General features: G+C 44.9%; 1 protein-coding gene across 4 annotated transcripts in view; it reads right to left on the bottom strand.

Annotated features, from left to right (window-relative positions):
- The window catches only part of zgc:136872 (uncharacterized protein LOC678524 homolog), a 70,205-nt gene that overhangs the window by 17,097 nt on the left and 36,451 nt on the right, over positions 1–16,657 (bottom strand). For all 4 annotated transcript variants that reach the window (XR_009825333.1, XM_062042312.1, XM_062042311.1 and 1 more), the window contains exons 11-17: positions 7,789–7,955; positions 5,061–5,072; positions 4,756–4,964; positions 1,869–1,914; positions 1,722–1,775; positions 1,338–1,395; positions 1,211–1,272 (exon numbers count right to left, since the gene is read on the bottom strand). Coding sequence is in view for 3 of the 4 variants with exons in the window: in XM_062042312.1 (XP_061898296.1) it covers positions 1,211–1,272; positions 1,338–1,395; positions 1,722–1,775; positions 1,869–1,914; positions 4,756–4,964; positions 5,061–5,072; positions 7,789–7,955 (608 nt within the window). In the remaining variant the exon portion in view is untranslated. The remainder of the gene's footprint in view (positions 1–1,210; positions 1,273–1,337; positions 1,396–1,721; positions 1,776–1,868; positions 1,915–4,755; positions 4,965–5,060; positions 5,073–7,788; positions 7,956–16,657) is intronic.

The following is a 16,657-nucleotide window of genomic DNA, read 5'->3' as shown; positions in this document are numbered from 1 at the left end:
CAGAAGTACTAAATATATACGCAAAACAGCGGCCGAAAAAAAACCGCTAAATGATTCCAATACATTTGCATCTTTTCCTCCCACGTTCTGATAATCAACATTTAGGCTATTTGAAGACATACCGACTTGATGTATTGTGTTCGCTCTATTTCTCATATAAAAGATGTAATCCTCAATGCACAAGCTCAGTAGATCAGCTTTTTGTATGCTATCAAGTCTGCACATGTTTTAGTAACGGCAAACAATTAGTAGACATATGTATTTTAGACTGGAGAAACATCTCTCACACAGTAGTTGGGAAGAACCAGCAGCCTGTGGAGCCGTGAAATACCATTAGCCTCTTTAAAGGAAAACAAACATGGTTACCATGGCTATTAAGGCTAGACACGACTCAGAATTCTGTTCTATCAATAATTTTTCATTAGATGAGACTTAATTATACAATTTACAATTTAAATTGTTTTTTTTATTAGTGAGGCATATTACGGGCTTCAACCTGGATTGTGTTTCTATTCATTTATTTTGTTAGCATCCTTCATTGCGAGCCAAAATTGGCAATTTAGAAGAGAAGGTTTTGGAGTTGAACCTAATCTAATAACTCTAACTGTAACTTATATTGTAAATGTTCATTCAAAATAGTGGTTAGAGTGTCCGCCCTGAGATCAGTAGGTTGGAGTTCAAATCCCAGCCGAGTCATACCAAAGACTATAAAAATGGGACCCATTACCTCCCTGCTTGGCACTCAGCATCAAGGGTTGGAGTTGGGGGTTAAATCACCAAAATGATTCCCGGGCGCGGCGCCGCTGCTGCCCACTGCTCCCCAAGGGGATGGATCAAATGCAGAGGACAAATTTCACCACATCTAGTGTGTGTGTGACAATCATTGGTACTTTAATCTTTAATCTTAAAAATTAGAGGACAATGTCAACGTCAAGCTGGCAGGGAGGAGCGGGCCGGCGTAGTGTTGCACTTTGATACAGCATTTAGTTAGTCAAAAAAATGCATTTTTATCGGCTTCTCAGTTATTCCCAGCTTCTTGGAACGTAACTCCCCCAAATAGAGGGGATAAACTGTGAACTGGACAGTGGTATTGTATTGGATGTTATTCATTTGTGCTAGTGTACCTAATGAAGTGGAGATTGAATGTGTATTATGGTTAAAAAAAAAACAATTGAAAAAACTTTTTCAGTATCACCTAAGCAAAGGATACACTCATTACAGCAACCATGCTGCGACACGCGTCAGTGTTGAACCCGCCAAATTTCAGGTCTCCTAAATAAACACACACATCAGAACCAACCAACAATAATTCCTTTGATGACATATACAGCTTATACCTTCCAAGATTTTATCATTAAGAAGTTCCTGAAGCAACACAGCATTCACTCCGTCATACTGTAAAGAAATAGGATTTTGAGGTTTACTGTCCTTTGATACGGTACATACTTTGGTATGTCAGATGTTTAAGGAACGCAAACAGAATTAAAACATTTGTAAACCTGCTTAATTTAGAATGAAATTCATATTAACATCAAACAAATGGTGTGCCAAGAAGTGGCAACTGAAAGTTCTCATTCAGAGAGCATTTTATGTCATCGTTGAGACATGGAGGCAATTTGAGAAACACAATAATCGTAATAATGTGTAAACGCCCCTTTAGAATTTAAAATGTGTAAATTTTAAGGCCAAAAGTTGAAGCAAAAATGAGATGCATATATTACCTGGTCAAAGACTTTTTGGAACACAATTTTCATATCCCCATTGTCCTCTTCGTGCTAAAACAATTATAATAAAATAAAAATCAAACTTTCATAGTGTATACTGTACCCTGCTCTCAGTCTTAAGTTCTAACATGCTTGTATCCCAACCTCGTCGACATCCATATGTTCATGGTCAGGGCTACCAGAATTCTCACTGTGGGAAGAGAAAGTACATTAAAAACTTATAGGAGTTACCTTTCAAAAATGTTGGCACTTACAGATTTGAAGTTCAACTCACTAGTTTCAAGTACAACATACTCTAGGGGAACTGCATTTTTTTGGAATTGTGCCTATCGCTCACAATCATTATGAGTGTGTACTGTATGTATCACACAGTCATTCTGTCCTGGGAGAGTGACACGACTAGAAATAGAAATATACCACACTAGCCACCAGGAACGAGATGATTTTTTACACGTTAGAATGCAAAAAAAACAACCAAAAACAAAAACTCTTGTCTTCTTGTCTCTCATAAGGATCGTGAACGATGGGCAAAATTCTAAAAAAAAACTGCAGTTCCCCTTTGCATTTGTTTTGAAAAAAAATTGCCATCATGCACAATCCTTATGTGAAACAAGAAAACATTGTGGGGGGCGTGGCCTGCGGGCTTGCGGAGAAGCGGGGCGTGTTGGGACCGGCTTCGAGATTAGCGGCAGATGCGTAGATGACACAGCTGTGGGTGTTTGTCTGATCACCTGCCGCTCTGTTAAAGGCAGCGGTCGGGAAGGAGAAAGGTTGTTGATGGTGGAGAGAAAACCCGAGCACGAACGAGAGCGAGACAGACAGATATGACTGAAAACGAACACAAACAACATTTATTGCAAAATAAATCAAGGACAAACCAAATTGGGATAAATGGCTGGATCCCCTACTGTTTGCAATGCGGGAGGTACCTCAGGCCTCCACAGGCTTTGCGCCTTTAGAGTTATTATACGGCAGGAAGCTGGGAGGAGGGGCCTAGCTCCAGCAAAAACGAAATTCAATACATCATGGCCATGCGAGCAAAACTTTACACGGTGGGGCACTTGTCATGCGAGAATTTGCTCCGTGCCCAGGAACATCAGCAGCGCACGTATAACAGGGGGACTCAGCTAAGGAAATTTTCACCGGGAGAAAAAGTGCTTGTATTACTCCCAACATCCAGCTTGAAATGAGGTCACACGGCAAGTTTATATGATAAATTTGGGTGGCTCCGTTTATCATATAAACGTCCTGAAAGCATGGAAGGAGGCGTAGCCTGTTTCCATGGTGACGGTGGTTGAGGAGGAGGAGGAGTTCGGGCCAGAGGTCCCGCGCTCTGGTCTGCCCTTTCCCCTCCTCTGTGACGATCAGCTCACGTTAGCGCAGAGAGCGGATGTTGCTAAGCTGCAGCGGCGCTTTTCTGACGTGTTCTCCACTCGGCCCGGGCACACAAACCTCACCCAGCATCATATTGAGACCAGCCCGGGTGTTACGGTGCGGTCTAGGCCTTATAGGCTCCCCGAACACAAACGCAAAGTAGTTCGGGAGGAATTTAAATCCATGCTGGAATTGGGGGTAATAGAAGAATCCCACAGTGCATGGTGCAGCCCCATTATTCTGGTTGGGAAGAAGGATGGGTCTGTGCGGTTCTGTGGATTACCGCAAGGTGAACGAAATTTCACGTTTTGACGCATACCCAATGCCTCGGGTCGACGAGCTCCTGGATTGGCTGGGCACTGCCCGTTTTTTCACGACACTGGATTTAACCAAGGGCTACTGGCAGATTCCTTTGTCACCAGAGTCTAAGGAAAAAACGGCCTTTTCCAATCCGGAAGGTTTGTACCAATTTGTGACACTTCCGTTTGGCTTGTTCGGTGCGCCCGCCACATTCCAGCGCCTCATGGACCGGGTGCTGCAACCCCACGCTGCATACGTGGCTGCCTACCTGGATGACGTCATCATCCAGAGTAGCAACTGGGAACAACACATGCGGCGGGTGGGGGCAGTGCTCGAGTCCCTGAGACAGGCAGGGCTCACCGCCAACCCAGCGAAGTTTGCAGTTGGCCGGAGGGAAGTACAGTATTTGGGGTACCACTTAGGAGGAGGGCAGGTGCGACCGCAAGTAGACAAATATGGTCCAGTGGACGGAGCAGTGTCAGCAGGCGTTTGAGAGGGTGAAGAAGGCCCTTTGCGAGGAGCCGGTCCTGCACATGCCTGATTTTGTCTGCAGGCTGACACTGGGAGCGGTTTTGTCCCAGCAGGTGGAGGGCGTCGACCGACCTGTACATCAACCGGAAACTATCCGAAAGGGAGGCCAGGTATAGCACAGTAGAGAGGGAGTGCCTCGCCATCAGGTGGGCGGTCGGGGACCTCCGATACTACCTCCTGGGGCACTCATTCAGCCTCTGCTCGGACCACAAACCCCTCCAGTGGCTCCACCGTATTAAAGATGCCAACGCGCGGATCACCCGTTGGTATCTAGCTTTACAACCCTACAATTTTAGATTGATCCACAGACCGGGTGCACAGATGGCCGTGGCCGACTTCCTTTCCCGCTCCTTCACGGGGGCGGGGGAGTAGGTGCGGCCAGACGGCGTCCCGGCCTGAGTCTGGCGGTGGAGGTATGTGGGGGGCGTGGCCTGGGGGCCTGCGGAGAAGTGGGTGTGTCGGGACCGGCTTCGAGATTAGCGGCAGGTGCGTAGATGACACAGCTGTGGGTGTTTGTCTGATCACCTGCCGCTTTGTTAAAGGCACCTGTCGGGAAGGAGAAAGGTTGTTGATGGTGGAGAGAAAACCCGAGCACAAACGAGAGTGAGGGGGAGACAGACAGATATGACTGAAAACGAACACAAACAACATTTATTGCAAAATAAATCATTGTTCAGAAAGATGAACGAGAACCCGGAAGAGCAAGTCTTCCACAAACGTGTTTCCTTTTTCTGTGCGTTCTAAATAGTGAAAAATATTTTAAGTTTTCTGGACTTGTAAATGTTAACTGAAACCTTAAGCAACATAATTCAAGTTAACATCTTACTGAATGTGGGTCTCTGACTTGGAGAGGATTGTCAGGATGAAGGAGGCAGTCTCGTTAGCCTTAAAGGTGGATGGTACAATAAGGTATTCGCCAGGTTTCATCGTGGTGAGCTCCATCACTTCACGGGAGTTTACATATTTTTTAGTCTGTAGGACAGGTTTGTTTCTGCTGAAAAAAGATGCAGGGAATTTCCCTGTTTGTGGTTTCATCTGTAATTAGATTTGATGCACAGGATATTACTGTGAGGTAGCCATTTTAATACAATGAGTATGAATTGGTCCTGGTAAGGATGAAAATATACTCACTTCTTCTGGCACCTAGTTGATGAAAATTGGTTGATGTTAGGGAGAGAAACAATTTCTTGTTGAGTCATTTTAATTCATTTAAATAAAATCACAATAGTAGTATCATGTAACAACTGTTGGGAAGTCTAACTGGGATTTAAGAAAAAGGGGGGGATCATTTCAAAACGGGGGCGTGGCCTGAATGCACCAACTGTTGAGAGGGATCAATGGCGGATGACGTCTTAAAGGGGTTTTGGCCAGTGGCGTGTCAGGACTTTTTTTCAGGCGTGACACCAAGTTCTGCAGGGTCTATTGCTACTATGGTAGTAGTTTACCACTATCACCACAGCCAAGTATGGATTGGATCTTCTTGTAAGACAATTGCTGACATTAAACTACTTTTGTATATTGACAATGTGCAACAGTTGGCGCAAAATAAAAATACAGTATGTCAAATTTGCTCTTTATTAAGTAAAATTGTAACATTATTTAACATTCCCACATGAGTTGGGAAATTGTGTTAGATGTAAATATAAACGGAATAAGATGATTTGCAAATCCTTTTCAACCCATATTCAATTGAATGCACTACAAAGACAAGATATTTGATGTTCAAACTCACAAACTTTATTTTTTTTTTGCAAATATCAATTAACTTAGAATTTCATGGCTGCAACACGTGCCAAAGTAGTTGGGAAAGGGCATGTTCACCACTGTGTTACATGGCCTTTCCTTTTAACAACACTCAGTAAACGTTTGGGAACTGAGGAGACACATTTTTTAAGCTTCTCAGGTGGAATTATTTCCCATTCTTGCTTGATGTACAGCTTAAGTTGTTCAACAGTCCGGAGGTCTCCATTGTGGTATTTTAGGCTTCATAATGCGCCACACATTTTCAATGAGAGACAAGTCTGGACTAGAGGCAGGCCAGTCTAGTACCTGCACTCTTTTACTATGAAGCCACGTTGATGTAACACGTGGCTTGGCATTGTCTTGCTGAAATAAGCAGCAAGACGTGGTAACGTTGCTTGGATGGCAACATATGTTGCTCCAAAACCTGTATGTACCTTTCAGCATTAATGGCGCCTTCACAGATGTGTAAGTTACCCATGTCTTGAGCATCACAGATGCTGGCTTTTCAACTTTGCGCCTATAACAATCCGGATGGTTCTTTTCCTCTTTGGTCCGGAGGACACAAGGTCCACAGTTTCCAAAAACAATTTGAAATGTGGACTCGTCAGACCACAGAACACTTTTCCACTTTGTATCAGTCCATCTTAGATGAGCTCAGGCCCAGCAAAGCCGACGGCGTATCTGGGTGTGTTGATAAACAGTTTTCGCCTTGCATAGGAGAGTTTTAACTTGCACTTACAGATGTAGCGACCAACTGTAGTTACTGACAGTGGGTTTCTGAAGTGTTCCTGAGCCCATGTGGTGATGTCCTTTACACACTGATGTCGCTTGTTGATGCAGTACAGCCTGAGGGATCGGAGGTCACGGGCTTAGCTGCTTACCTGCAGTGATTTCTCCAGATTCTCTGAACCCTTTGATGATATTACGGACCGTAGATGGTGAAATCCCTAAATTCCTTGCAATAGCTGGTTGAGAAAGGTTTTTCTTAAACTGTTCAACAATTTGCTCACGCATTTGTTGACAAAGTGGTGACCCTCGCCCCATCCTTTTTTGTGAATGACTGAGCATTTCATGGAATCTACTTTTATACCCAATCATGGCACCCACCTGTTCCCAATTTGCCTGTTCACCTGTGGGATGTTCCAAATAAGTGTTTGATGAGCATTCCTCAACTTTATCAGTATTTATTGCCACCTTTCCCAACTTCTTTGTCACATGTTGCTGGCATCAAATTCTAAACTTAATGATTATTTGCAACAAAAAAAAAAGTTTATCAGTTTGAACATCAAATATGTTTTTGTAGCATATTCAACTGAATATGGGTTGAAAATGATTTGCAAATCATTGTATTCCGTTTATATTTACATCTAACACAATTTCCCAACTCATATGGAAACGGGGTGTGTACCTGCTTGTTTGGAATATTTGTTTGCAAACAAACACATTTTTAAGTAGACACAATGTTAAACAGTTGGTGCCCCCCTTTTGACATCATCCCACCAAAAACCTCCTTTTAATCCCCCGCTAACTCCCTTAAAAGACGTTACATATTACAAATCAAAACAATATTTGTCACTTAAATCTGAACCGATAAGGCAGTGCTTCTCAATTATTTTTTGAGATGCCCCCCATTAAAAACATACTTTTTTTTCACGACCCGGCTTGTGTATTGTTCAAGAATGAAAAAAAATGTTAATACTGGAAGTACCCTACCTTGCGGTGAGGTGTCAGGGGGGACCACCCAGCTATTTGAGAAGCATTGCGATAACGCAACTTTTTGAGTAAGCTAAGTAATTCTTATAAATAATGATAAATGGGTTATACTTGTATAGCGCTTTTCTACCTTCAAGGTACTCAAAGCGCTTTGACAGTATTTCCACATTCACCCATTCACACACACATTCACACACTGATGGCGGGAGCTGCCATGCAAGGCGCTAACCAGTACCCATCAGGAGCAAGGGTGAAGTGTCTTGCCCAAGGACACAACGGACGTGACTAGGATGGTAGAAGGTGGGGATTGAACAATCATATCGTATTTTAATTTACTATAATTTATGGCTCAGATTGACTATTTTAGTAAACTTCTGCCAACAATCAGAAGTTGAATATTCACCTCAAAGACTGAGAATCCGATGTGGAGATTCTTGACTAGTGCTCTGTTTCTTTTGTCCGGCTTTTGCATGAGTGACACCAGCATGTTTTCGTCTCTTTGTTTGGCACCACATGCAGTGTCTAGTTGGTCAATCGTCACTCGATACTGGGGATTAGTCCAGAAGCTATCTGTACAGTAAAGAAAAACATTTTTTTAGTTTAATATTTTGCTAATAGGCTGGTGAATTTTTGTCACCGAAACATCTGAATCTATGGTGAGATAGAATTGCTTCTTTTTGTAGAGTCAGTCTAGCAGCAGCAATTTGGAGAGGAGGCTAAATAAGTTTTTATTTTTTTTTGGCTGATGCCATTTTACAGTGTGTTGCAATAGTCTAACCAAGACATACCAACACAGAAGACATTTTCTAAGTCTTGTTAATGGATATTCGACCCCAAATATTTTAGTCAATTTGATCCAGGTTGGAAGATAGACAGTTGGAAAATTGACATGAAAGGCTTCTACGATATTGTAACGACCTGCTGGGTTGATGTTGTGTTCCTGAGTGAGTGATATTCAGAGTTCCTATTGTCGTGAACGTACCACGCCCATAAAGTGATTGGCGAAGAGGGAGGAAGTGTTTGTTGTTGCGGAAATGAGGGACGAGGATAGACGTGCATGTGGAAGGAACAAGATAAGTTGAGCTGTGTTAGTATAGGTTGCTCAATAAAAGTTTAAAAAGAGCGTCAGACGTTGTGTGCTCTTCTTCTGGACGCTACAATTGGTGTCAGAAGTAAAACTTTGTGCATACTACCGCTGCTTGTTTGCTCAGCCTGCTACGTCATCGGGAGGTACGTGCCAAAATGTTTCCTGGCGACTTTGTCAAGATTGAACGGGAGAGGAAGGACATTGAGTGGGCAAGCGACTGAAGATGTCTGTGTGAATCCCAGCCGAGAGGAGCTCGACACAAAGAAAGAGAGATAGGGAGGAAGGAGAGATACAGCGTCGACAGCACATGAGTTCCGGTCTCCCAGATGAGCATTCGCATTTTCTTTCGCTCCCACTGTGGAATCCAAACAAAGGCTCGTATGATTCCACACATCCTCCTTTTTCTATTGTGGATCACGGATCCATCCATCCATCCATCTTCAACCGCTTATCCGGAATCGGGCCGCGGGGACAGCAGCTCCAGCAAAGACCCCCAGACTTCCCTCTCCAGAGCAACATTTGCGACTTCCTCCTGGGGAATCCCGAAGGGGAATCCCGAAGCGTTCCCAGGCCAGAGAGGAGATGTAATCCCCCCATCTGGTCCTTGGCCTGCCGCGGGGCCTCCTCCCAGTGGGACGTGCAACGAGGACCTCCCTATGGAGACGCTCGTGAGGCATCCGCACGAGATGCCCGAACCACCTAAGCTGGCTCTTTTCCAAGCGAAGGAGCAGCGGCTCTACTCCGAGTCTCTCTCGGGTGACTGCACTTCTCACCCTATCTCTAAGGGAGATGCCAGCCACCCTTCTGAGGAAACTCATTTCGGCCGCTTGTATCCGCGATCTTATTCTTTCGGTCATTACCCACACTTCATGACCATAGGTGAGAGTAGGAATGTAGATAGCTCGGTAGACCGGGAGCTTTGCCTTCTGGCTCAGCTCCCGTTTCGTCACAACAGTGCGGCAGAGAGACTGCAATACTGCCCCAGCTGCTCCGATTCTCCGGCTGATTTCCTTCTCCATCTTTCCCTCACTCGTGAACAAGACCCCGAGATACTTAAACTCCTCCACCTGGGACAGAGTCCTGTCCCCTGGATCACGGATTTGTATTTTAAATCACCACAGATACTATACCCTCTTGTGAATGAGAGTCGTGAACGCGAAAAGGGCGATCACTGGGATTTCTATCTCCTCTGTAATTCATCGGCGAAGCACCTAGGCTTTGGAGGTAACGTGATTCTCTTGTGCCTGACTGCGGATCGGAACAGAAGAAACAAGCCCCTGACTGGAAGGATAGATCGATAATCAACAATTTTACTATTACTTCTACTCTCAGGAGACACTGAACTAAACCTTGGACCAGTAACCACCCGGTTAATGTTGTCCCACCTGGCGAAACCTAGCAATGTTGTTGCTAACGATGCCATGGAAGCTAGCTTAGCTACGGGACCTTGTCGGAGCTATGCTAAAAACATTAGCTCTCCACCTACGCCAGTGCGGAGGTCCTCGCAGCCTCTCCCCAATCCCTGATGGTCAAAACCGCGGCACCTGGACCCCCCGCGGCCTACACAGGATTCAGTGGTTTCTTTGTCCATCCCTGGTCACTGTTCTCAGCCTCACCAAAGCCCGCGAAAACAACACCCACCACCGCCCCCCCTACCTAAGATAGAAAACTTCTCGGTTATCAGAAAGGACAGGAATAAACATGGTGGGGGTGTTTGTATGTATATTCACCAGGGTATAAAATACATAACTCGCACTGATCTCAACCACAATGCCCTTGAATCTGTGTGGGCGGAAATCAAATTTAAAAAAGCTAAGCCCGTACTGATATCAATCATCAATCAATCAATCAATGTTTATTTATATAGCCCTTAATCACAAGTGTCTCAAAGGGCTGCACAAGCCACAACGACATCCTTGGTACAGAGCCCACATACGGGCAAGGAAAAACTCACCCCAGTGAGACGTCGATGGGAATGACTATGAGAAACCTTGGAGAGGACCCCCCCCCTCTAGGGGAGACCGAAAGCAATGGATGTCGAGTGGGTCTGACATAATATTGTGAAAGTCCAGTCCACAGTGGATCCAACACATCAGCGAAAGTCCAGTCCATAGTGGAGCCAGCAGGAAACCGTCCCGAGCGGAGACGGGTCAGCAGCGCAGAGATGTCCCCAACCGATGCGCAGGCTAGCGGTCCACCCCGGGTCCCGACTCTGGACAGCCAGCACTTCATCCATGGCCACCGGACTTGTGCAATTCCCCCTCCACAAGGGAGAGGGGAGCAGAGGAGAAAAGAAAAGAAAAGAAACGGCAGATCAACTGGTCTAAAAAAGGGGGTCTATTTAAAGGCTAGAGTATACAAATGAGTTTTAAGATGGGACTTAAATGCTTCTACTGAGATAGCATCTCTAACTGTTACCGGGAGGGCCTTCCAGAGTACTGGAGCCCGAATAGAAAACGCTCTTTAGCCCGCAGACTTTTTTTGGGCTCTGGGAATCACTAATAAGCAGGAGATCTTTGAACACAGATTTCTTGCCGGGACATATGGTACAATACAATCGGCAAGATAGGATGGAGCTAGACCGTGTAGTATTTTATACGTAAGTAGTAAAACCTTAAAGTCGCATCTTAAGTGCACAGGAAGCCAGTGCAGGTGAGCCAGTATAGGCGTAATATGATCAAACTTTCTTGTTCTTGTCAAAAGTCTAGCAGCCGCATTTTGTACCAACTGTAATCTTTTAATGCTAGACATAGGGAGACCTGAAAATAATACGTAGGGACTGTATACAGACCTCCTAATCAGAGTGATTTGTATGGTGCTCTGGAGGAGTGCTTAGCTGGGGTAGACAATGTGGAGAAAATTATAACTGGAGATCTGAACACAGATATTCAACGCAGCAACCTGTCTTCAAATCTTACAGCAAGCTGCACGGTCTCTCCCTGCTAATAACACTACCCACAAGGGTGTGTGATTCCACCCAATCAACCATAGATCTCATTCTCACATCAGACCGGCCTAAAATAAAAAATAGTGGGGTCATGATCTGTGGTCTTGGCGACCACTATCTAACCTTCTGCACCCGCAAAATAGCTAAACCCGAAGCCAAAGGCCACATAACAGCTCAATCCAGATCCCTTAAAACATACTCCAGTGATGATTTCAACCTTAAATTAGGCGAGTGGGACTGGTCCCCTGTGCTCACGAGCAACCTGGTCGAAGATGCTTGGGATTGCTTCAAAACAGCGTTCTTAGCGATACTAAATGATATGGCTCCCGTGAGAACAGTCAGGATGAAAGCCCGCTCTGAACCATGGATGAATCCGGACCTATTAGCTGCCATAAAAGACAGAGACAAAAAATACTCCGAATACCAAAAGTGTAAAACCGAAGTAGATAATCAACCCAATAATAACCTCAAATCACACCTTACAACACTCAAAAAGCAATGCAATAAATTAAGAACTAAATCCTTAAAAAAAAAATACATTCACGACAAAATAGAGGAAAACGCAAACAAGCCACGTGAGCTCTGGAAAATTCTCAACAACCAGCTTCCTGGATGTAGTCAGAAACTCAAAACCAGGCTCACCAACATCAATATCAAGGAGGGTGACTCCCTCATTACAGACAAAATGGAGGTAGCAAGCACCTTTTCCACCAGCATAGCCACAACTCTAGTGAACAAGCTGTCCCACCTCTCTGGTCGTTTTGGTGTTGAACACATTAAAGCCTACTACAGAAAGCTAGGAGTATTCAACAACGTTTTCAAATTAGAAATGGTCTCAGCTGACGAGGTGCTTAAAAAATTGAGCGCGCTCCCCCCAAACAAGGCCACAACCAACATCCCCTCCAGATTCCTCAGGGACTCCGCCACCACCCTTGCCCCAATCATTACACACATAATACATCTCTCAATAAAACAAGGCCAAGTACCAAAAGATTTCAAGATAGCAAGAGTTACTCCTCGTTTTAAAAAAGGTAGCACATTAGAAACTGGTAACTACCGACCTGTTTCTATTCTCAGTTACATTTCGAAAGTTATGGAAAAAATTGTTTATGAACAGGTCGATACATACCTTGCTACTAATAAAGTCATGTACAAATTCCAATCCGGCTTCAGAACTAACCACTCCACTGACACATGCCTTCTCTATCTGACTGACCACATCAAACATGAGGTGGACGCGGGCAAATACTGTGGCATGGTCATGCTGGACCTTCAAAAGGCCTTTGACACCGTAAACCACGCTATACTGTTGGACAAGCTCAGAGCAATCGGATTTCAAAAAACCTCATCAAGCTGGATGCAATCTTACTTGGAGGGGAGGAAACAGGTGGTAGAGGTGAACGGCACCGTGTGTGTGTCCCCCCCCCCCCCCCCCTTCTCAGTAAGCTGTGGAGTCCCCCAAGGCAGTATATTAGGACCTTTACTGTTCCTAATATACGTAAATGACATGTCATCAGCATGCGACTGTGAATTGTTCCTGTTTGCGGATGACTCGGCCCTGCTTGTCCTGCAAGGACAAGTCACAGGTGGAAAAATCCTCAGTGATGAACTCCTTAGTATAGTATAGGGATGCATTGTCTTTAATCTCCTTCCTAATGAGTTCAATTTTCTTATTAAAGAAATTCATAAAGTCATCTGCCGAGTGGGTGGAGCTACTGGGAGGAGTCCCTTGTTGGGTTAGCGATGCTACTGTACTAAACAAAAATTTAGGATCATTTTTGTTGAGGTGGATGAGATTTGAGTAATATTTAGCTTTAGCTAAGGTAAGCATGCGTTTATCCATCCATCCATCCATCCATTTTCTACCGCTTATTCCCTTCGGGTCGCGGGGGGCTACAATCGGGCGGACGGGTCGCCACCTCATCGCAGGGCCAACACAGATAGACAGACAACATTCACACTCACACACTAGGGCCAATTTAGTGTTGCCAATCAACCTAGCCCCAGGTGCATGTCTTTGGAGGTGGGAGGAAGCCGGAGTACCCGGAGGGAATCCACACAGTCACGGGGAGGACATGCAAACTCCACACTGAAAGATCCCGAGGCCGGGATTGAACTCACGACTACTCAGGACCTTCGTATTGTGAGGCAGACGCACTAACCCCTCTGCCACCGTGCGTTTATAAGTTATAAAACTATCACTCCATGCTTGATGGAAAACCTCAAGTTTAGTCACACGCCATTTGCGTTCCAGCTTTCTACATGATAATTTATGGGCTCTAGTTTCTTCTGTAAACCATGGGGTACGCCTTTTAGGGGCCCTTTTTAGCTTTAGCGGTGCTATACTATCAATGGTGTCGCGCAGGGTGTCATTAAAGTTGTTAGTGAGGTTATCAATAGAGCCCACATAATTTGGGAATGGTGCCATTACCGAAGGCAGTAGGCCAGCAAGAGTCATTGTTGTGGCAGCATTAATGTTGCGGCTGCTATAGTAGTTATTATTATTATTATTAGTTAGTTGACAATGAGTCAGAACTTCGAATTTTATAAGGTAATAACTTTAGTGTACGGGAGTATCGTAACTTTGGAGGTGGTGACACCCCTGGCAAGCACTAGATCTATCGTATTACCGTTGCGATGCGTGGGTTCATTTATTATTTGTGTAAGACCACAGCTATTAATTAAAGTCTGGAGCGCCACGCACGGAGGGTCCGATGGGGTATTCATATGGATATTAAAGTCCCCCATTATGATTATATTGTCGGCGTGCGTCACTAGATCAGCAACGAACTCTGAGAATTCACTGATGAAGTCCGAATAGGGCCCTGGGGGAGCGGTAGATAACAGCCAGGTTGAGAGGCAGCGGTGTGACAAACCTCATAGTAAGCATCTCAAACGAGTTATATTTATTATTTAGGATAGGGGTAAGGTTAAAGTTTTTGTTGTATATTAGTGCAACTCCCCCACCCCTTTTAATGGGACGGGCAATATGCGTTCCCGCATAGCCAGGAGGAGACGCCTTACCCAGCGCAAAAAATTTGTCTGGTTTGAGCCAGGTCTCGGCGAGACCAACGACGTCAAGATTATTGTCTCTAATGACATCATTAACTAATAACGTTTTGGAAGATAACGATCGTATGTTTAAAAAGCCCATATTATAGGTAGTGGGCTGTTTTGAGGAGTTTTTGTTGAAATTATCCGTAGTAGCAATATTAATAATGTTACGTTTATTATGCGTAGTGCACTTTAAATAATTTCGACCATATCTAGGAATTGATATGACGGGAATTTTCAGATTGTTTGCTTGGTGCTGCGATAAACTGAACGCGTCATAGTTTGCCACCTCAGTAGAATGCATTTCTACCTCTGACACAGTCATCGCAGAAAAAACATTATGTGAGTTGTGTATTATTCTAAGAGAATTGCTATGTGTGCAGGAATTATCCAGCCTGGCGCTGGCTAGTTCTAGTTTAACTGACTCCTCACCCGGATTAGCGCTTCTTTGAGGATTAGCCTTTCGCTTTGTTGCTAGCCCCGCTCTGCCCCCGCTTCTGCTTCCGATCACACCGCTTACGTCTCTTCCATTGACGGTCCCCTCTGGTACTGGACTCCGCTGCTTCAAAGGCTGCTGGATGTTGCAGGCGAAGTATTCCCAAGCTAGCGAGGAGGTCCACCGTACACGCATCTTTCAGCCCAAAATGGCCCGATCTATCCACATCCAGAATCGTCTGTCGCTCGTATGTGACCACGGAGTGTCCACGCTGTGAGCCAGCCATGAAATTGACAGAATTGACGGGTATTTTTGCCAAATCGCTCTACACTTCCAAGAGCGTCTGCAAGCCGCTGCCATCAGGGCGCCGCCATCTTGTCTTGGATGTTAAAGTCTCCCATTATGATTATATTGTCGGCGTGCATCACTAGATCAGCAACGGACTCTGAGAATTCACTGATAAAGTCCGAATAGGGCCCAGGGGGGCGGTAGATAACAGCCAGGTGAAGAGGCAGCGGTGTGACAAACCTCATAGTAAGCATCTCAAACGAGTTATATTTATTATTTAGGTTAGGGGTAAGGTTAAAGTTTTTGTTGTATATTAGTGCAACACCCCCACCCCTTTTAATGGGACGGGCAATATGCGCTCCCGCATAGCCAGGAGGAGATGCCTCACCCAGCGCAAAAAATTTGTCTGGTTTGAGCCAGGTCTCGGCGAGACCAACGACGTCAAGATTGTTGTCTCTAAGGACCTCATTAACTAATGACGTTTTGGAAGATAATGATCTTATGTTTAAAAAGCCCATATTGTAGGTAGTGGGCTGTTTTGAGGAGTTTTTGTTGAAATTATCCGTAGTAGCAATATTAATAATGATACGTTTATTACGCGTAGTGCACTTTAAATAATTTCGACCATATCTAGGAATTGATATGACGGGAATTTTCAGATTGTTTGCTTGGTGCTGCGATAAACTGAACGCATCATAGTTTGCCACCTCAGTAGAATGCATGTCTACTTCTGACACAGTCATCGCAGAAAAAACATTATGTGAGTTGTGTATTATTATAAGAGAATTGCTATGTGTGCAGGGATTATCCAGCCTGGCGCTGGCTAGTTCTAGTTTAACTGACTCCTTACCCATCTACACGGTCTACTCCATCCTATCTTGCCGACTGTATTGTACCATACGTCCCGGCAAGAAACCTGCGTTCAAAGAACTCCGGCTTATTAGTGATTCCCAGAGCCAAAAAAAAGTCTGCTGGCTACAGAGCATTTTCTATTCGGGCTCCAGTACGCTGGAATGCCATCCCGGTAACAGTTAGAGACGCTACCTCAGTAGAAGCATTTAAGTCCCATCTTAAAACTCATTTGTATATTCTAGCCTTTAAATAGACCCCTTTTTAGACCAGTTGATCTGCCGTTTCTTTTATTTTCTCCTCTGCCCCCTCGCCGGGTTATTCCGGTTCCGGTGACCATGGATGAAATGCTGGCTGTCCAGAGTTGGGACCTGGGGTGGACCGCTTGCCTGTGCATCGGTTGGGGACATCTCTGCGTTACTGACCCGTCTCCGCTCGGGCCAGCAGGATGGTCTCCTGTGGACTGGACTCTCACTATTATGTTAGATCCACTAAGGACTGTACTTTCACAATATTATGTCACTCGCCATCCATTGGGGGGTTACCCACATATGCGGTCCTCTCCAAGTTTTCTCATAGTCATTCAAATCGACGTCCCTTATGTGGGCTCT

The sequence above is a fragment of the Entelurus aequoreus genome, linkage group LG03 (assembly GCF_033978785.1).
Source record: "Entelurus aequoreus isolate RoL-2023_Sb linkage group LG03, RoL_Eaeq_v1.1, whole genome shotgun sequence".
NCBI lineage: Eukaryota > Metazoa > Chordata > Actinopteri > Syngnathiformes > Syngnathidae > Entelurus > Entelurus aequoreus.
Note: the sequence above shows the minus strand (reverse complement) of the source record. Positions and strands in the feature narration are given on the sequence as shown.